Source organism: Lissotriton helveticus, chromosome 1_1, assembly GCF_964261635.1.
Source record: "Lissotriton helveticus chromosome 1_1, aLisHel1.1, whole genome shotgun sequence".
Taxonomy (NCBI): domain Eukaryota; kingdom Metazoa; phylum Chordata; class Amphibia; order Caudata; family Salamandridae; genus Lissotriton; species Lissotriton helveticus.
This window is the reverse complement of record NC_136057.1, coordinates 1,322,814,042-1,322,836,645: the sequence shown is the minus strand read 5'-3', so window position 1 is coordinate 1,322,836,645 and position 22,604 is coordinate 1,322,814,042. Positions and strand designations below refer to the sequence as shown.

The 22,604-nt window shown below is 45.9% G+C and overlaps 1 protein-coding gene across 8 annotated transcripts in view; it reads left to right on the top strand.

Annotated features, from left to right (window-relative positions):
- WIZ (WIZ zinc finger) overlaps window positions 1-22,604 on the top strand; it is a 731,163-nt gene that overhangs the window by 322,963 nt on the left and 385,596 nt on the right. For all 8 annotated transcript variants that reach the window (XM_078681999.1, XM_078681984.1, XM_078682013.1 and 5 more), the window contains exon 3: window positions 10,321-10,381. In XM_078681999.1, coding sequence (XP_078538125.1) covers window positions 10,321-10,381 — 61 coding nt within the window. The remainder of the gene's footprint in view (window positions 1-10,320; window positions 10,382-22,604) is intronic.

Below are 22,604 nucleotides of genomic sequence, written 5' to 3'. Positions count from 1 at the left end.
CGCAATTCTGCACGGTTTGCAGTATGTGAATGGACCCTGCTGGAGCCCCGAGGTAGACAGCATTTGCATAATCCAGCCGCGAAAGAATCAACGACTGGACCAGCAAGCGTCTGGCCTCAAAGGGAAGAAGACTCAAGACCTTCTTAAGTACCCTCAGTAGTCCATAGCAGGTCGCCGCAACCTTCTTAGCCTGGACTTGAAATCCCAGGGAGAAATCAAGCCACACTCCCAGGCTCTTTATCTGGTTCTTTGGAGTGGGGGGAGGGCCCAGGCAGTTAGGCCACCATGGGTCGAGGTTGATGGGGGCTTTGTAACCCAGGAGCATGATGTCAGTTTTGGCCCCATTTACTTTCAGAAATGAGGTCATCCAGTCCAAAACTTTGGTAAGACATGGGGTCAGGTTGTCAACCCCCTGGTCTATAGCGTCATTCCTTGCTAGGGAGACGGCCAACTGAGTATCATCAGCGTAGGTGATGAGCTGAATTCCCCAGGGAAGCACCACCTCAGCCAGTGGTCTCATGTAGATGTTAAACATGGTGGGGCTAAGTGAGGATCCCTGGGGAACGCCATGATCCAGTTGAAGTTGGTCGGATGACGTCTCCTCCTCAAAAACGGAAAACAATCTCTCCGCCAGAAAGGACTGGAGCCATTTGAGAGCCATTCCAGCGACCCCTGCAAGGCGGAGACGGTGGAGCAGGAGGGCATGGTTAACCGTGTCAAAGACTGCGCTGAGGTCCAACAGGACCACCGCAGTGAAGCCTCCGGCATCCACAATACTCCTGGTCGCCTCCACCACCGCCACCAACGTGGGCTCTGTCCCCTGCTTGGCTCTGAATCCCGTCTGGGAGCAGTGAAGGGCTCTTGTGGTCTCCACAAATGATGACAGTACCTGATTGACATATTTTCCTGCTATTTTACTGAGCCCAGGTAACAACGAGATGGGCCTGTAATTGGCTAAGTCTTCGGGATCCAAATTGTTTTTTTTTTTAAAGTGCCATGACTTTCGCCAACTTCCAGGACGGGGGCACCACTCCCGACTTCAATGACGAATTAATGACATGCATTATAATAGAGTAAGGGCTGTGTAGTGCACTCCTGTTATCACCACTTGTCTATAAACTGCTATTCTCCTAGTTTTTAAAGGGGTGTGCTGGGCGGGGAGGAGGAGCCACCCTCCACAGTGCTAATGTATGAATATAAACTAGTGACTGACGTCATTAGACCCTACCCGCACAACTTATGGCAGAAAATCCATCTGCCTGTGTAAACTATAAAATTCTTAAGTTTGTGTATTGTCTCTAAAGTTTATTAGTCGTGACCAATCATTTCACAATTTCACATTTTTAAGCATTCTGTATATACATATGGAATAAACAATCAATGTTTCTTAAACCTGTTCTAGACATTGCATTTAGCTGTCTAAACAAGGAAGGTAAAATGAAATAAACAAATAATCAAGACCCAATGCATTTCGGGAGAAATTCCTTTCGTCAGGGGCGCTGAAAACCATAATGTGGTATACCTGTGCAAACAAAATTTGAACAGACATTCAGCACTTACAATGGTAACATAATTTTGAACATATCCAATGATACACAAATACATTCATGAGAGCCTACTATGTAGAAAATTATACAGTACAATTTGGTCTTATAGGTTGCGAAGCAATGAAATGTTCACAGTATTGTGCATGCATATGTAATATTTCGTTTTCATATTTTTCTTTTGTTGCATTCCCAACTCAACCCATCCAACTCCTCCCACCCAATACTCTTCCCAGGCACTTATATATAGTCATATCAGTTGTTATATCTACATTGCGTTAATGAAACATTTTTAAACTGACACATGCAATCACAACAGCTTATCTGCTTAAATTGTGTGCTCTTGGGCTACATGGCTGAAATACATTAACATTGACATAGCCAATAACTCTCACATCACCGAGACCTATTGGCTTTTTTTCCCCGGAGTTTTATATAGCGCGAACTTGACCCGAAGGTATCGGGTATCAGAGCGATTTACATGAGCACTAGTTTTGTTACAGACTAACACATTCATTTTTGTTAGGCACGAGGAGATTAAGTGATTTGCCCAGAATCGCAGGATGTTGAGCGTCGTTGCTGAGACTCGAACCTGGTTCTCCAGATTTGATGTCGACCGTCCTAGCCATTTTGCCAGTGCTTGTTTAGGTTGGATTCTACCATACAGCGCAGCTGTCTGGTTTGCCTACGACTTCTTGATGACATTTTGAAAGTTTACCTGAAAAAGCCTTTCGCACGTTGCTGACTATTGACTTTGTGGTTTGTAACTCAGTTACTTGCTTTCTATTTGCTGGCTTTATTTGCTTTAGGCTGTCCAGCTTGAGTTTGTCCCTCCCGAGGGCGTCCCTTGTTTACTGTATCCTTCTAAGTGCTTGTTTTCGGTAAACAGGCCTTTAAATCTTGTTCTTACCTTGTCACATTTGCTGTGCATTCAAACACAGAGGTCAAATGTCTTCCAAGGGAGCATGGTGTTAACTTTTCTTTCTCTGACAATCCTGCAGGGTAGCCATGTGAGAGGAAAGGGTGTCTGATGATGGTTTTCTTTTTTAGTACACAACAAAAATGAACTGTGCTGATTTTTCAGAATATATCAGAATTATGAAAGTACTAATAGAGCACATTTTATTTTGTACTTGTGAAGTGTTGGAAACAAATATGTGAATATGAGCACAACACATCAATACATTGGGTGATGACATTTCCACACATTGTTTGTGTGCAGTAAATCTGTGTGTTTGTGCAAATGTAATGGTATTTCAATAGAAAATGTGTTGTCTATAGTGGCAGCGCACTGCCACGCATACTCCACACTACACCACACCCATTTTAAGCCACTCCACTCTACAATATTCAACCCTAGTCTGTGTCCTTCACTTTCACTCCACTCTGCCACTCCACCCTATGCCTCTCCACTCCACGATATGCCCCTCTACAACACTTACCCCATTCTATCCCACCTCACTCCAGTCTACCCCACCCCACCCTTCCCCAATCCACTCCAATTCACGCCAGTCCACCCCATTTCAGTTCACTACAATCTAACCAAATCTACCCCACTCTGGTCTACCCCACTGCACTCCAATCTCCCACAATCTACTCCACTCCAGTATACCCCACTCCAATCTACACCTCTCTCGCTAATCTACACCTCTCCACTCTATCTTTCCTAATCCACCCCACTTCAATCCAACCCAATCTACAACAATCACCCCACCCAATCCACCCCCATCACCCCAATCCACCCCACTCCACGTCAGTCTACTCAAATCTACCACACTACTTTCTATCCCAATTTACCCACTCCACTGCAATCCAGTCTGCTCCACTCTACCTGACTCCACTCTACCTGACTCCACTCTACCTGACTCCACTCTACCTGACTCCACTCTACCTGACTCCACTCTACCTGACTCCACTCTACCTGACTCCACTCTACCTGACTCCACTCTACCTGACTCCACTCTACCTGACTCCACTCTACCTGACTCCACTCTACCTGACTCCACTCTACCTGACTCCACTCTACCTGACTCCACTCTACCTGACTCCACTCTACCTGACTCCACTCTACCTGACTCCACTCTACCTGACTCCACTCTACCTGACTCCACTCTAATCTCGCCAACCAGTCCAATTTGCTCCATTCCAGTTCCCCCACTTCACTCTCTACTCCACTACAATCTATCCCAATCCACTCTACTCACTACAATACACCCCACCCCACCCCACTCCATCCCACTCACTCAATCTACCCCACCCCACTCCAATCTAACCGAATCCAGTATACCCCACCCCAGTTTACTTCACTCCAATCTACCTCACCAGTCTAAATCCACCCCACCCTAATCTACCGCACTCCAATTCTATACACCCTCAATCTACCACACTCCACTCTATTCCAACGTCAGTCTAGTCCATTCCAATGCAGTCTACCCCGCCCATTCCACTGCAGTCTACCCCAGTCTACTCAACTATGATCCATTCTACCCCACTCCAATCAACCCCACTCCTAATCTGCCCCACTCCACATTTCTCCATTCTACCCCACTCCACTCAATCCTACCCTATCAACCCCACTCCACTCTACCCCACTCCACTCTACCCCAATCTACTACCCTCCAGCCAACTCTACCCCTTTCTGTTTGTCTACTCCACTCCAATCTACCCCAACTGTACCCCACTCCACTCCAATCTAATCAATCAGTAAATTTGTAGATAGCTACTTGTAACCTGTGAGTGTATCCAGCCACTGGCTGGGTCCAGTTGCTTAGCCGAATAGCCAGGTCTTCAGGGACTTTTGGAACTCTGAAAGAGATGGAGAGGTCCGCAGATGAAAGGCTAGCTCTGTTCATGTCTTTGCTGCTTGCTAGGAGAAGAAGCAACCTCTGCATCTGCTATGTCAAATGCAGGGTGTCGGTACAGAAAGGGATGCAGAGCAGAGGTGTCTGGTGGGCTGATGGAAGTTCAGGCGGTGGTTTAAGTTGGCGGTCTGCAGTTGTGTAGGGCTTTGTATGCATAGGCCAGGAGCTTGAACTGCCATCTTTTCTGTTCAGGGAGCCAGTTGGGTTCCTCTGAGGTAGGGGTGATGTGGGTTTGTCTAGGGAAATCCAGGACGAGTCTGGCTGCGGCGTTCTGTACGATCTGTAGTTGTCTGAGGAGGTCAGTTGGATCCCGGCGCAAAGACCTTTGCCATATTCAGTCAGCTGTAGATAGGGGCCTGGGTGATGGTGTGTCTTGAGCTTTGTGGTAGCCATTTGAATACCTTATGAATCATGCAGAGGATTAAGAAACAGGAGCGAGGCACTGAGTTGACCTGAGTCGTCATGGTTAGCTTGTTGTCCAGAGTTATGTCTAGGTACCTAGCATGGTCAGTGGAGGTAGAAGTAGGTTTGAGTTCTGAGGACTCCAGGATACGTTCCATGGGGATCTTTTGTTTCTGAAAATTGTACCTCTGTCTTGTCAGTGTTGAGCTGCAGGCAGTTGTCCTTCATCAAGTTTGTAACATCTGTCATGCAGTTGTAGAAGTTGGTCTTGGATTTGATGGTGTCTTCAGAGGATGAGTGTGTCGTCGGTGTAGGATACATATGATAAGTCTGTGGGTTTTGGGGATGCTGGCCAGAGGTGTCATATAAGTGTTGAAGAGGGAGAGTACTCCAGAGATTGTTTCCTTGGGTTTCGGAGGTGAAGGGCGGTGGGGGGTGGGCAGACTTTTTTTTTTATTCTTCCAATGAGGAAAGAGTCAATCCATCTAAGAGTGGCTCCTTGGATGCCTATGTTGTCCTGCCTAGTGATGAGTGTGGTGGGAGACCTTAGCGAAGGCTAAAGAGAGGTCTTGGATGATCAGAACCACTGTCGCTCTTCAGTTGATAAGGGCTCGGATGTCGTCGGTATCCATGATGAGGGCTGTCTCTGTTCTATGGGTGCTGCAGAATCTGAATTGGGGGGAGTTGAGTAGGAGGTTCTGTTCCAGATGTGAGGAAAGTTGTTGGATGATGGCTTTTTCTAATGCTTTGGCCGGGAACAGGAACAAGGAGATCGGTCGGTAGTTGAGTTTGCTGGGGTCTGCCGATGGTTTCTTTAGTAGGGCATTGACTTCTGTGGGTTTCCAGTCCTCTGGGAAGGTGGCTGTGGCAGTTGAGGTATTAAGGTGGTGAGTATGTGGCTGATTCTGGCTTTGCCTAGTTCGAAGATGTGTTGAGGTTATGGGTCGCTTGGGGTCCCTGAGTGAACCTAGTTCATGATGGAGGTGGTGTTATGTGGGACAACCTGGCTCCGTTCGGTTAGTTGGATGTCTGTGGTGATAGCTGGGTCAATGTGTTGCTTGACAAAGTTGATGGCCTTGGGCTGTGGTTTGGCCTGTTGCACGCATCTGCTTTGTGGTCATACTGCAGCCTGTATTAAGAAGGTCCTCTGGTGGGCGGCGCTTATGTTGGCGGGAGGAATGGTGAGTGGGAAAACCCGGGCAGGAAAATCCAGGCAGTGTCAGTGTCACTTGATCAGGCAGGAATAATCAGGAACTGAAGGCCACAGGCAAGTGGCAGGCTAGGTGTCCAAGTGCCTAATACCCCATCAACTGCACCCCTTTCCAATTTACCTCACTCCACTCCACTACAATCTATCCACTTCAATCTACCACCATCTACTTCACTCTGCTCCATCCCAATCCTATCCCATTCCACTGTACCCAACTCCAATGTATCACAATCCAAACCACTCTACCCTACTTCAATCCACCGCACTCACTCTGCCCCAGTCTAATCCACTCCACTCTATCCTACTCCAATCTACCCCAGCCCACTCTACCCCATTCCTTTCCAATGTACTACACTCTAATTCACCCTCTGCAGCTCACCCCACCAAATCTACCCTGACCAAATCTACCCCACCCTGCCCAAATCAACCCTGCCCAAATCTACCCCACTCTCCCCCAACCCACCCCAATCTACCCTACTCCAGTCTACTGCACCACTGCAATCTACACCACTCCATGCATGTCTACCCCAGGTCAATCTCCCTCACTCCAATCTACCCTGCCTGTCTACCCCACCCCACTCTACACAGTCTACCCCGCTCCAGTCTACCTCACTCTACCCCAGTCTATCTCACTCTGCCATACTACAATTTACCCCATTCTTCCCCAATCCACTGTACCCCATTCTACCCCAATCCACCCCATTCCGGTCTACCCCAATCTGCCCCATCAACCTCACCTAAATCTACCCCACTCCAATCTACCTCACCTCCACTGATTAACTTTTAGTTAAATTGAACAGCATCCACACTTGTGTACAGCATGGCTAAAAACATTGCCAAACCAATACGTACTTTTTAAGCGTGACTACTCACCCGTGAGGGTCTCTAGGCCCGGGGGTGTGCTGCAGATCCGACTGGGCTATGGGGTCAGTTGAGGAGCCAGGTTTTGAAATCCTTCCTGAATTGGGCAGCGATGGGGATAGCCTGAGGTGGAGAGGCATTGTGTTACAGGTTTTAGCAGTGAGGTAGGAAAATGATCTTCCTCCAGTCCTGGTCTTGCAGATCCAAGGGACGGTAGCACATGCTAGTTGGGTGGAGGGAGGTGTCTGGTGGGTACGTTGGAATGAGGGTCAGTGGTTCAGCTATGCTGGTCAGGCATTGTGGAGAGATATGTAGGTGTGTGTTTGAAACTTGAAGGTGGCTCTTTTGTTGACTGTGAGGCAGTGGGGTTCTCGTAGATGTTAATAGATGTGGCTATAGCGGGGGATGTTGAGAACCAGTCTGGCTGCGGTTTTTTGAACATTCTGTAGTTTCCTGAGGAATTTCTGGGTACCACCTGCATAGAGTACTTTGCCGTAGTCAAGTCTACTATTGATGAGTGCATGGGCGATCATCTTTCTGGCTGCAGCGGAAATCTATCTGAAGGTCTTTCGAAGCAGGCGAAGAGAGTGGAAGCATAAAGAGGAGACTGCGTTGATCTGGCGGTTCATGGTGAGCAAAGAGTTTAGTACGATGGTGAACTTTCGTGCCTGGTCTGTTTGTGTGGAGGGGGCGTTCTAATGCGGCTGGCCACCAGGAGTCTTTACAAGCAGAGAGGTTGGGCCCCACGATGAGTATTTTGGTCTTGTCCAAGTTGAGCTTGAGGCAGCTGTCTCTCATCCAGGTGGCGACGGCCTTCATCCCGTCGTGGAAGTTATTTCTGGCGATTGTGGGCTCGTTGGTGAAGAAGATGATCAGCAGGTTGTTGTCGGTGCAGGACACAATGTTGAGTCTGTGGTTCCTGACTGTGGCAGCAAGCTGGGTCATGTAGACGTTGAACAGGGTGGAGCTCAGAAACAGCCCTGGGGGACTCCACAGCCGACTTCCGTAGGTTCTGAGGGGAACGGTGGTAGTCTGATTCGCTGTGTTCTACCGGTGAGGAAGGAACAGATCCCGTGCAGGGCTTTGTTGCGTGGAGTCTTGTGCTTACGGTGCGGTGGGAGAGGTCGTCGAAGGCGGCTGTGAGGTCCAGGAGGATGAGGGCTGCTGTTTCTCCCTGGTCGAGGATGGAGTGGATGTTATCGGTGGCAGCGAGCAGGGTAGTCTTTGTGCTGTGGTTGCTTCGGAAGCCGGATTGAGAGGAGTCCAGGACGTGGTTGGCTTGGATGAACTCGGAGAATTGGGCATTGAAGGCCTTCTCAATGACCTTGGCTGAGAAGGGGAGCAGGATGATGGGTCTGAAATTTTTTAGGTCTGTGGGGTCAGCGGATGGTTTCTTCAGCAGGAGATTGATCTTGCCGTGTTTTCAGTCGTCAGGGAAGGTGGCGGTCTCGATTGAGCAGTTGATAGTGCGGTATAGTTCGGTAGCAGTTCCAGCACTGAGGAAGATGTTGTGCTGCTGGTAGGGGTCCGAGGGGGCTCCGGAGGGAATGCTCTTCATGGTCTTGAGTGTTTAACCTGTAGTAAGTGGGTTCATGTTGAGCAGGATCTGTTGGAGGGCGTGGTCCCATGTGATGTTGGCGGGAGTGATGGGCGGGTCTTGGGTGTCGTTGCCAGCATAGATCTGCTTGATCTTGTGGTGGAGCCAATAGCTCCTGCAAAGTCGAGACCTTTACCCTATGCCAATGCTTGTCATTTCTTGCAGTTCTTCCTCCTATTTTTTAATTTTTTACCACAAACTAATTAAAATTCCATAATGCAAACATTAGACAGTACTATCATTAATGTGAATTTAAATCTGTAATTCTCCAATTTAAGGTTATTTATTTGATACCACTGAATTGAGAATCCCGGACTATGAAGTACATATATTTGATATATATGTACTTGTAAGAGGTCTTTAATGATCACCCACGTGCTATATAAACATTTAGTATAAAAGTTCATTCAAATGTTGACGTTGTTGATTGGAATGCCAGAAAGTAGGTGGCTGTCTCTATATAATGCACTTGTTAATAACTTGTTGAGTTTGTGGTCTGATGGAGCTGTGATCAAAGCGTATTTCCTTTTATAATCTGTTCTCTGCAGTCCACGCGGCATAGTATTGTCTCTTATTACACGTTTCTCATAATAGTAATTACTTTCAAACAAAGAGGCATTAATGAACTTTAAATTGATCTCAATTAAAAGGTGCTGTTATAGGTGTCCCTTGATGCAGAACAACCTTTCTCAAGAATAAACATGTGTTTATGTAATTAAAAAGGGTAGAGTTGGCACTATAAAGATACTGATATTTAAGTGGCCGTTCTCGAGCATAGAATGTGTGTACAAAGAGACTGCTTTGGCACTCGAGAATGTGTTTTTATTTCAGGAATACATTTGTAATGGCGCCGACTTGATACGATGCAACTTCCTTGGTGTTTAAATCATATTTCCCCTCTATTGCTCTGTTAATATTGTCAACCTCCTGTATATCTCGCATTGCAAACATTACTTCTAGGTGAATGCATTAAGCCGAGAAAAGTGTTTAGGGTACCAGAGTGGAAAAAGTTATTTTAGGTTATTTATTAGGTGATAGAAGTGACTCGGGCATGCCATTTTAAGGTTTTCGCTTAGATGATAGAAGTAACACGGATTAATAAGTAAATTAATCAGATGTAGCTGTATTTTGGGTACACACTGCGCTATTTCCCCAAATGTATTCACTTCAGAAAAGTGACAGAGTGGAACTGATTAAACCAGATCTTTTCAAACAAGTCAAGACATATGCCGCTTGAATGAAACCGAAAGTTCAGTAGTTGTCACCTGAATGTCTCTTGCCCGGTGTGATGGATAGACAAAGGTTGAATGGATTCCCTCATCGCCTCACTTCCTCAAACATTGCATTAAATTTAGGAAGAACTGTGGATCTCTAAAAGGTGTGTTTTAGTTGGAAATTGTTGACTGGCTTTTTTGACACGACTAGATAATTCACAATATTTATGAGATGTTTTTAGAGTGAGACAAAGGATTGAACTGGCCCATTATATTTGCCCCATTCTGCTATCAATTGATGCAGCAGGCAAAGTGATACTGGTTTAGATTTTTTTTTTTTAGCTTTTCTGATCACTTGGTATTAATCTGGTAAACCTCTTTTAACAAATATGTGTTTTAATATTTGACTTCCTTATAATTCCCTAATTGCCAAGATCGTGATCTCGGCTATAGAAAGGTATCTCAAATTGGATGGATGTGAATATTTCCTTATGGTACATTCAAGTGTTGAAAGCTTAGTACAGAAAAGGGAGTGTCTGTGTGTGTGCCTGCAGTTATGCATACAAAAAATGTGCCAACAAAGACTCAGAAGTATTTCTCTTAATTGTAAGTATTTGTGTTTCTTTTCTAGATGAGCACATCTCAAACATTCGTCGAAGCATCGGAGCCACAGCCCACAGGAGCCAGTTCTGGTAAGGTTTCACTGGATTTCCATTGGTTTCCAAAATGATAAATTTCCCAACAAAAACCTACTGAGGCTGTTACCTAAGTTGACCTGTAAAGGGCTATAGTTTGTTCAGCTAGTTTGTTTAACAGCTTGGCAACATTGACAACACGAGCCCGTGGCTGTTCCATCTCTAAGTGGATTTCAGTAGTTGCTTAGCTCTGTTTTGGGGGAGAGAGCACAGTCTGCTGACTATTTGCTTCTCTGAATCGGATGTTTCCAGTCATTCATGCCAGCAGATCTTCTTATCCCCTCCAAAGCCGGGTTTCACTAGGGACAAATTAGGTGCAAAGTTAATGGACTTGAAGCAACTGTTCTTTTTATTTGTTAGTTTTCTGCTATGATGGGGTGTGCTTACAGACAACAGTGAAAAATAGGCCACTTGGTATCTGTAACCTAATATTGGACTGCACATTGTTTCTCGTTTTTATGGGCACAATGTTTTCGGAGGCTACATTTCGCAAGCGGTAGTGCCCTTTCAACAGGGCTGTCAATGGAGTAGAACGTCTTGACACAGCATGTGAATCACTAGGTAATCCTGTTTCTGTCTTTATAATTGAATAGGTGTGTTTAGAGAGTTGCTTGCATTTTAGTTACCTCTGTGATATGCATATCTTTTCTGTCCACACCTGGTCAGCCCCTTTGCAACAGCTTGCTGGACAGGAGTAAGACAGGGAGGCCTATAGAGCACACATACCATTCATTGTTTGGCATGCGAGAGGTACCCATTTGTGGTGCCCTTCCACAGGCCAAAGCTGGCTATATTTTGTAGGAAAGCTGTGCTTTTTCTTTTGCCTCCATTCTTTTAGTGGAACCATATTTTCTAAAAATGGAATGATATTGTTAATGAAACTTCCCCTTTTCTTATAACCAGTTTTTTTTTATCTTTGTATGTACCCTGCCACTTAGCAAAGCGACCAAAAACTGTTTCCATAGGTGTTAATTCTAATGGATGCATTTTGTCGCAAATTCCTCACCTTTATGAATGATCTCTTCAGGCTTCGACCTGATCTAGGAAAACTGTTCCCCAGCAATATTGCTTGAACACTGACAGGGGGAACGGCATGCACATAACCAGAGTATATTAGATACCAACTAGAGTGCTGCCATAAGTTACTGTTTTACTGAGCCTCACTGATGGTCTGGAACTGTCTCACTGATTAAGTTCCTTTGCCTTTTTGACAGGACCAATTCAGTTGGTCCTGTCAAAAAATTCAGGGTGTACGCTCCATGACAGTTGCCACAAGACGATGCCCTTCTCCGACCGACACAAAATCTGCATGCGGTGTCTGATCTCAAAACAGTGCAGAAGTCTGCAATTTTTCTGCTTTCATGCAGGATCGCTCCTGCACTTTATCATGTTCCCTAAGGGACAGTTAATTCCTGCAGGCTTGGTGACCCACTGCCTCCAGACACTGCACTTCCTCAGGATCCAGCACTCAAAAATAAGTCGAAGACTACTAGATTGCCCTCCCCCTTTGTTTGGATCCTCCTTGAACACACTCACCACCAATTATACTGCGGCCATTGAAACGGTCTATTTAGGAAGAAGTTACTCGTGCTATGGGAGAGAAAGTTAACACAAACTTAAATGTTCTTTTTACAGAGTGTCTCTGTACAGATCAGTGATTCAGCCTGATGGAGGAGATCAACTCTGACTCCAATGACCTCTCAATACCTGAAAAGGACTATGTCCTCAAAGGAGATTATACATTGGTGGTGGGGGAGTTCACCTCCTCCCTTTCTAAAACACTGATGCTGTTTTATTATTTGGTGTTATAAAATGTGAGCGAGCTGGATAATTCATTCAACAATTTAAGAAGTTCTGAGACTATTCTAGCAAAGTCTATTGCAGATAGAGGCAACCCTCTCAGCTGGTCAGACACCCAATTATCTATAAAGCGCCTTCGGGAGCTTGGTGGTTCTAGGGGATGCCATTATCATCAACAGCAGATCCGCTATGGCAAAACCACAGCTCTGTGTCTGGATCTAGCCATCTCCCCCTGTCTGGATCTAGCCATCTCCCTCGTGAGACCGTTTCACCGCCAAGTTGTTTCTGGCTTTTCCATGGCAGTGCAATCTTGGCAGAGGCAATCTAAACACACCAGCTACTTTGCTGCTCTTTTCAGGGAAGGGGTCATCTCTGGGATGCAATCATCGGCAACATCAGATTTAGTCTCTGCCATCCTACCCTGGCACTGCTGCTTCACAAACTTTGTGGACGCCCCCTGCCATTAAGCTGCTATCTTCCGGTGAGAAGGAGGGACTTTCACTTTCCACAAGCTTGGAGACAGTCATTCCTGGGCCATTCATCTTATCCATAAGGGCTATGCCCTTCCCTTACAATCCCTCCACCTGACCTCCATCTGACCTCCATCCTTCCAAAGGACAGACTTTACATCACAAACCTCAATTTTAAAGCAGATGTTCTGCTCAGCTGTACAAAGGGCCATAAGTGTTGCTTCTGAAAGGAAAGTGGTGGGATGGAGGGGTCTGTTCCCTTTGTTTCTTGGTCCCCAAGAAAGGTGTAAGGGCCACAGGCCTGTTTTGGATTTCGCCTTCTGAATTTGTTCATTCAACAGTACAAGTTCAAGATGTGGTCCCTGGCTCAAGACTTTCTGCCCTGAATGCGGGAGATGGATTGGCATCTATAGACCTCCAAGATGCCTTTCCCATCTTCAAATTATTCCCGTCCATAGATGTTACCAGAGTTTTTAATGGGATCTCAGTTCACAGTGCTAGTGTTAATACTGACAACCGCTCCATTTCTCTTTACAAAAGTGGTGCTTGTAGCCCTTTCACTGTAATGGTCAGGCGTCCCGTACATTTCTGTACTAGGATGACTAGCTCTTTTCCACAAGTTGGCTTTGGCCATTATGCCCAAACATCTCACCTCTTCCTACTCAGTTTGACCTTCATAAGGGTGGAGGCTTTTCGTCCTCTACAGAGCGCCATGGCGCTTTGTGAGATGATCCACAGGTTTCTAAATCTGACTCTAATCCCAGTTCTTCTGGCCTTCATCTGCTTGACCTTATAGCCTCATTAATTCAGATGGTGCCACACACTAGATGGCGAGTGAGGGGACTTAAGTGGTGCCTGAGGTCACAGTGAGTTCAGCATCAGGGGTAGACTCATGGCTCTGGTGCAGCTCTCCCATTTTGTTCATCCAAATCTACATTGGCCAATGGGGCCCCACCATCCTTTTGGTGGGTCACGCTTTAAGTCATCCGCAGGCTGAGTCTAGGCTGTATGGCATGTTGACACAGGTCGTTAGTCCATGTCAAAGCAACGTCTGCACGTCAGTGTGCTGGAGCGGCAAAAGGTTCACAAATTAGGCATTTTTAGGACTCGCATCTTAAAAACAATATTAAGATTTGTTGAACATTACCACTATTGACTTTTATAGCGACAGACAGGGTGGGTTGGAGTTGTGTATTCTATGTTGAGAGGTGAATAAAAAACTTTCCTAGCTATCGTGAAGGAAATTTTTTAATTCTATTAAGGACACAGAGGAGAGGATTAAGCTGTTCTTTATTTTAACATTGCAACCATGTAAAGCACATAAAGAACTACTTTTCCCATTAACAATTATGGCAATTAAGAGAACAATTACAAAAGCAATAATCTAAACATAATGCCCAATAGAGCAACATAATCCTTCCTTGCTAGTGATTCCCCCTCTTTCTTCATGTGACAAATAGTAGCTCTTCGTGGACACTTAATCTTGTTTGGACACTTTATCTGAAAAATAAAGGTGTATAAATAAACTGGTTCCCTCCAGTATATGTCAACATATTACCAAGATGTACAACCATAATTAATAATTTGACATTTATGAACCTCCTAAATTAATCAACAATTGAAAACCATGTTGATAAAGTAGTATCCCCAACCTTTAAACCAAAAAAAAAGGTAAAGCACAGTGAAGGTTGGGGGTATCCCTGGGTCTGCCCATGGGTGGGAATAATCCTCGCCACTGTCATTTATAGAATTGAAAAATTCCTTCACAATAGCTGGGAATTATTTTTCTATATCCGGACCAGAGGCGAGGATTGTGCTGGTTTAAAACTTACTAACCACCACTGAAACGATATGCACAACCGGTTTAAAATAAAACCGTTTAAAGGTGGAATCGGAAGACTAGTCTGCTGCCTTAACAATGTCCTCAAACTGAGCTCCCTACTGAAAGGCCTTGAAAGCCTTGGCATCTCTCACCGAAGCAGCGCCAAATAACCGTGTGTCAATACCCTCCACCTGCATCACCCAGCTTACCGAACAAGCAATAGTTCGGGAAGTGACAGAACGGTTTCTTAATAGAAATAAGGAGCTATCTTTCGCCTGGAGATCAGCTTTAATGTATCTCACTAACCATAACTTGCGATTATTATTAAAGGGGGTAAGATATAACCCTACATTGTGTCTTAGTCCTCCTAGATACATGGAAATGAATCCCTTCAGGGTTAAATGCTCTGCCTCTAATATCCAGAGCTCTTACATCAGAGACTCTGCGACAAGAGACCAGGCATAACAACATCACCAACTTACCGTAAAGCTCCTTCGGTGATCAGTATTTATTACTCTGCTAGGAAAGAAAGCGGTTGAGAACTCAATTAAAATCCCAAAGGGATGAGTATCTTGGATCTGGAGGAAGCGACAACTGAACTTCCCTCATCAGTTTCCGCACCAGATGTCGTTCGCCAACCATATGATTTTCAATGGGATCATGGCAAGCTGAGATCGCCAATCGAAAATAATTTACTGACCATACCTTTGGAAGGCAGCTTAGGCAAGAAATTCAATACCTGGACAACATCGGTGCCCTCTGGGTCCAAGTCCTGTGGTACACACCAATGTATCCATGTATTCCAGGCTGAACTGTGTTGGCGACAGTGGAGGAATCCCTAGCCTTGATGAGTAGAGCCTGAGCTTGCTCCGAAAGGCCAGTGACTTGCCATAACCTTCAGCAGTCATCTAGACCATGACGCCCAGAGACCCTTCGAGAACAAGCTTGTGGAGATCCCCAGATGGCCACTCAAGAGATAACCAATATAGGGGTAGAAGGCAAAATAGAGGCGGTAGTAGTGGACCCAAATGTGAAAATTACAGCACCTCGAACTGGGACTTAAGTATATCACCGAATCTCAGCAGCGCCTCCGGCTGATCTTTTGCTGGAATTGTTCTTGCACAGAATAAACCAACAGTGAAAATTCATGGATCATGTTTTTGGTGTCTGTGGAAAAAGTATCTGTTTGTCCCTTCAAGAGGACAGTTGAATTGGGTGGATTGCTGTGTTCTTATTAATGAATACCCCTTATAGATGTGATTATAATAATTAGAGAATTCCAAGTAAGTTCAATCAGAACTGGATACCAAGCTTGAGATCTCCAAATGGGCATCACCAGAACCAAATCTACCCATTGTCTCCTGACCTGGGCCAATACTCAAGTGATCATGGCGAACGGGGGAAATGTATATCTTCTTCGCCATTGGGTCTGGCCTCCAGCTGAAGAACCAATCCACTTGATGGTCCAGGCCGGACGCAAAGCGATCCACTGTGAGCAGACCCCACCGAAGAGCTACAGCTTGAAAGATGGGAGTAATTAGTTATTAAAGGCTCATGTCTTGGAGATACCTGGCATTCCAGTCCACCACCACATTGGAGGACCCCAGAAGATGTTCAGCTATCACTGAGATTCTGTGCGTGGGGCAATATTCCCAAAATGCTCTGGCCAGGTCTGGAAGGTCTGTGATTTTGTCCTTCCAAGGCGGTTGATGTAACTCACCGCCAATACATTATCCATCTTCAGTAGGACACATTGAATCTTGTCTTTGGTTCAACAACTTACCCTGAAAGAACCTGACAGGAGTTCTAAGGAGTTGATGTGCAGACGTCTTTCACGAGACTCCTTTGCTTCCTGTGAGATGGGGGACTCAATTCCACATAGAAGAGACCCTTCCGAAGGTGAAATGGCTGCAAAACGTTACAGAGCATGATAATAAAGAGGCCGTGGAAAGATAGCCTGGATGTAGGACAACAGGAGCCTTACTATCTGGGCAATCTGACTCAACGATGACTTGCGCAGCGTCTGTCACATTTTCTGGATGGGAGACTGAGAGAAGCTGCCACAGAGTCTAGGACGAATCCCAGAAATGTAATTTATTGAGTTGGCAAAAGAATGAGACTTGCCACGTTGATGACAAATGACAGGGCCTCCAGAAGTGATACTGCATGTTGGAGGTGCTACAACAGCCGTCATGGACACTGATCCATCAGAAGGATGTGGTCGAGGTAAACTATGAGACCGATTACTCTGGCCATCATATGTTCCATCGTTTGCCGAAAGGCTTATATGAAGCACCGAAAAATTCAAGAGTCGTGAATTCGAACATCTGCCTCCGCTTTGGAATTAGAGAAATCTGTGGTTATGAAGAAAGATGGGAATTGCACAATAGACGTGTTTGAGATACAGAGGGACCATCAAAGCCTGAGGGCTCAACAAATCCTGCAAGAGGGGAATCCCTTTCTTCTTGAAATGGCAGAAGACCAACCATTCGTTGAACTCCTTAAGATTGATTACTTGTCTCTGCCCTATGTATCGTTTCTCCGCCGGAAAGAAATTGCTGAGGAAAACAGAGGGATGGAGTTGAGCTGGCACAATGGCTCATTTCTCCAAAATAACTGAGACTTCAGATTCTATAAGAGAAGCGTCATGTTGGGAGAGAACAATGATTTTTGCAAGGTTGGGTTGGTCTTGAGAACCATAGAACTCTGTTAAAACCTTGAATAGTCCGAAGAACCCTAGCATCTGAAGTTATCTTCTGTCAGTTGTGTCCAAATGCTATGAATTTGCCTCCAGCATTTACATGGAAAGAAAGGCTAGGATCCATCTTTATGCTTTGGGTGGACTGTCTTCCATGGGTATTTCTGAAGCCCCTGAGACGGGGGCCACTTCTGGACTGGAATAAACCCTCGAAATGTGAGCAGTCCTGCCACTGCGCCCTACTGTTGTGGTGGGTTTTGAAGGAGGAGGGCTGGATGGCAAGTTGGGCGGACTAGCGCCCCCCTTCCATGACTGGTCGGATGAAAACCTTGGGATTGAAACTCTGCCTGATGAAGGGTTGTGCCTTGTCTAAGGAGTTAAAGGTAGCCACGCATTTTCCTAAACCCTAGATAAAAGGGTCCCTAAAGATACTTCCTAACCTCCTTGTGCCACCACCACAGCTTCCGAAGATGCCAAGTCTCCTAGCTTCAGATCGATCTTACTCTGGAACGACCACTGTCGGTAGGGCGGGCACAATTGGCATTTCCCAGGAGTTTACTGGCCCGCTGGGCCCAGCCTGTAAGGACATCCGGAGTGATGAAAGACCCTGATTCCTTTGCCTCACACTCAATATGCAGTATCTTTGTAAGGGGCCCTGTCACATCCAGAAGCTTATCCTGATGGGAACGCCAGGACCGGTCGATCCCGTTTTATGGGATCCCTCATATATTTGCTTAGAAATGTTACCATCTTCGAGTTGAACTCCGTGGTCATGGCTACCCTTACCCTTCAGTGAAGGGCAAGGACATTCTGTCCGAAGGAGATTGGCTGCCACATAAAATGCCTCCTTAGTGGCTGGTACCCACTTAGGAGATCTTGTGTGGATCAGGTCTTCAGGTTCCAACATGTCATCAGTAGGGGTGAGCGTTTGAGGAGAAACCTCTGATGCGGAACGCCAAGGACGTGTGGGCTCTCCATCAGGAGCCAACTCTGCTGGAAAGTCCTCCAAATCAAGGTTTGCAGAATAGGAAGGAGAGTTCAGAATTTGAATCTCCTGAGGGACCTACGGCGGTGGTTGAATCAGCTGGAGGGCGTCATGCACCAGGAAGTCCCATTGATGCCCATCGAAGGCATCCAAATCACATGTTTGTGCTTGTGTATGCTTGGCCTTGCCCTTACATGAAACTTCTCCTGTCTGCCCAAACAGGCAGGCAAGATCCTCCCTCAAGCAGAGTGGTTCATTGCAGCTGTCCATCAGCTGTTGTAAAGCTGTCTCGTAGGGAGCCCAAGCATAGGAAACAGCCTTGTGACTAGATGCTTCGACCACGTCACAAAATTCATCGTTCAGTGGGGGGGAAGTACTGGACCTGCTCTTCTACAGGCTGCCTCGTCCTCCATTGCAGGGATGTGGGAGCTGGGGTTTCCAGCAAAGTCAGGTATGCATGCGATGGCTCTGAGAAGGGTTTAGTGTCCCTGGGCACACAATGCGCCCTTCAATTATCTGGGCTGGCCCTGGCTGAGTGTCCCAATATTAAAACACCTCATCTTTTTACTTGAAGGTTCCAGATACGGACCTCAATGGGCGTGAACAATACTGGTGAAAAAACTAGTGAGTACAGACCCCACAGATTAAGGATGTAACAATCCAGGCCCCAGCCGATTATGTACAGGCTCCGCGATCAACTGCAGACACCACGAACATCACCAGCTATAACGCACTAACCGATCTTGGGACTGCAGAGGAATGTATCTCTATGAGACAACTTGGGGCTCTCTTGTCAGTCGGTGGGGATTACCGTGCACCACTCGCCCGCTAGCAATGAGCTCAGGAAAGGAGTGAAACCTGCTCCTGTGAGCTAACCTTGTAAAATGGAAACACAGTAAAGACAAAATACACTCAATAATACGGAGTAACACGACTTAAAGGGTCGGGTTCGGTAGGAGTCCCTGGTAATGACCATGCGGGCTTTGGAGCAACGAAGAAAGAGGGGGAATCACTAGCAAGGAAGGGCTATTTTGATGTTTGGGACATTGAGTGGACTATTGTTGACCTTTTCTCTTATATTTTCCCGATGGTTTTTTATGTGGTTTACATGGCTGCTATGTTAAAGTGAAGAGAGAACAGCATAATCCTTGCCTCTGGTCCTGACACAGAATTTGCCTGATGTGCAGAAATAGGGAATCTTCCCATTAGTGACTCATCTCAGTCGCTCCCTCTATGTTAGTGCGGATGCTTTGTCATCTGTGGGAGATGATCCTCTCCAAGGAGTTGTTTCCATTTGTGAATCTGACTCATCCCAGAACAGGAAATGTCGTTAATATTGTCATGCTTTTTCCTGTGAATAGTTTGTCTGATGGATGCCTTCATGTTCATATGGTCATAGGGCTTTTGTATGCATTTCTCCTGATTCCTCCTCTTTTAAAAGTAGTAAGGAAGATATTGGAGAATCGAGCACAGCTGATCTTTATAATTTCAGACTTGGTTTGGAGGATATGCTGTTCCGATCAATTGGCAGTCAACATTAAGCTACCGCTTCCTCTCCCACACAAGTGGAACAGCTCTTGAAGCAAGATGGTGTTGTCCTACACCCCTATCCTTAAAAACTGCAGCTGCACACTTGCAGATTGAGCCGTGCCTGCTGGCATGCTTTTGCCTACCTGATGAAGTCACAAACGCCATCTTGTTAGACAGGAAACCCCACTTCCATAATCCATATTTGCATGTCGGTGGAACAAATTTGTTCTGTGGTGCAAATCAAAAGACCTAAACCCTTTTTAATCTCGCGTTTCTGAAGTCTTGCGACTTGCATGGTCTCTTGCACAGCACGGCCTGGCAGTGGCAACCGTCTACCTTCATTTATCTTCCAGTCTAACCATTCCTGTTTAGATAGCCACTATGGCCCGCTTTCTGAAATGTTTACTTTACTTTTTTCCATTTGTCAGAGGAATTTAAATCTTGGGTTGACTTTCTTGAAAGCATCCCCATTTAAGGTTCTGCATAGTTGCCGGGTTAGATTTCTTGCCCTGAAGACAGTTTCACAGATGGCAATGACTTCACCTGATAGAGTCAGAGAAGTTCAGACTCTCACAGTTTGCTCACTTTTCATAGTTTCCAGCTCTAGTTAAGATGGTCCTTTGAATATACCGATCCTCATTGTCCAGGAAGGAGTCTGCATTTCAGATGGTCCAGTCTGTTGCCCTTCCATCACTTTCCTCCTTGTTCTACTAAGGAGGAGGAGGAGGATAGGCTCAGCCTTAGATATTCAGTATATTACATCGACTGCATGCGACAGGACAGAGCGAATGAATAGCTCTTTTATGCTTCATAGGAGCTCACAAAAGCAAGTTGGTGCGCAGTAGCTCCATTTTGCACTGGATCACAGTTTGTATCAAGTTGAGCTATGCCTTGACCAATAAAGATACTGAGGAGGGCTTTCATACCCTTCCACCATGTTCCTGACTTTCTCCACAGCCCTCTCTAGAAACAACCTAATTCTGCCAGTTGGTTACATCTTTATCCTTGTACATTTTATCGAGCTGTGTTGCATGACTAACTTGTTAACTGGTGCTACTCTAGCCCACCTCCAAGGTAATTCATAACTCTTTCATAAGGTAATGAATCTGCGGGAAAATGTATCCAGCAGCAGAAAAAGAAAGTCACCTTTGGTTAAAATATTTCTGGTGGATACATAATCTTTCCACAGATTACTTAGACCCTCCCTCCTCTTTTGAGAGATAGTGCTGAGACTAATGAAATCCAATATATGCACATGTCATGTAATATATTTGTTTTTCTTTAGGCCCCTCTCTGTGTGCCTCAATGGGGCAAAGTGCCACCTGGTGTAGTGCAGGAGAAATGTTTTTCTAGAGGAGTCTGAAGTTTGGAAGGATCATTTGTAAAGTGCAGAATCTGCAGGAAGGTTATGCATTCAACGTCACCCCAAAATACACTTCAATTGGATTCTTTAGTCAAGAAAGGAAACGGATTATGGTGTACATATTCCAATTCCAAACGTAAGCATGCTTGGTACTTGCAGGCAAAAACGCTGAAGTTACAGTTATGGAAACAGTTCCTGGCCTCACCGCTGGATGTTATGGCAGCCATAAAAGTGATGATGGGAAAGACACTTCAAGCTTAAATAACTGTCGGCATAAAGATATTCAACCTTTTATGGTTTGACAAACCTGTACAGCTTGGTAGCATTTTTTGCTTTTAAGAAGAACAGGCTTTAACAAAGCCAGTTAGTCTCACTTTTCAGATTTGCCACTGCAGACTTATTGACCTTGCCAATTCTTTTGCTGATGGCATTTTAAGTTGGCAAAAGGAAAAAAATATGCTCGTTGGACTATAATAAAAAAAAGAAGACCAGCATTTGCAATGTAATAGGACTTGCAATTGCGTGATTTTGAGCTATTGGCATTGTAAATGACAATGCCTTATTGTATGTTTGGAAAAACCTGCCATAATGAAAAGCATTGTCTTTTACAATACCAATAGGTCAAAGTTTCTAAAATGCGAGGCCTGTTTGCATTGCAAATGCTTGTGGTTTACAAGCGCCCCATGCTGCTTTCACATTAATGTAGGCCACTTTCCTTTATGTAGACTAGCATGGGTCGCTTTTACCAAAAAAAGAATTTAAGTGTACAAACAAATGCTCTTTTTGTAAAAGCGACCTGTGAAAGCACGCATTGCACACTGAATTTTGCAGGAAAGCGTGCCTGCAGTAGGAAAAATACATTATGCAAACGGACATTAGGCATAAACACATTATGCACCACATTAGGGCTCCCTTCCCGTCTCCGTGTCACGCTTCCTCCGGCCCCGCCCACAACCAGGCAGCCCGTCTGGCTTTCTGGACGCGGCAGCACGGAGGGATCCCCCACGTCGGTATTCCTTCTCAGGGGAATTCCACGATGGGGCGACTGCGCAACACAGCACTTTCAAACGCTAAAACTCCTAACACATTCCTCGCGCCTTGGCAGTGCGAGCCCACACATGGGGCTCCTACCTCAGAGGAAAGGGGCGCTGCCCATGTTGTAGGGCCCAAAGCGCCCCTCACAAGTTCAGCTACACGCTCTCCTTGTCAGGGCCAGGAAAACAGGCCACATGAGCAGCGCTTTCCAGATGCTCACACCTGCAAGATCCAGCAGGGAGCACTCCCTCCCAGAAGTGCACAGACAGGCCAGCACGCTGGGGCTCCAAGGTTACCAGCAGACCCTTCAGCAGCCTAGCAAGGCAGCAAGGCAATCCCCAGCGGCGGTTCCCCCTGGCAGGCTGGCAGCCTCCCAGCCGCAAGTAAGCACCAAAACTGCACCCCTTCATGGGGTCACAGCCCCAGTACTTATACCACATGTCTCTGTCCTCTCCCCCTGGCATAGGCCGAGACCCGGTTCAAACCACTTCTGGTGGGGCGCTCCAACATTTCTATA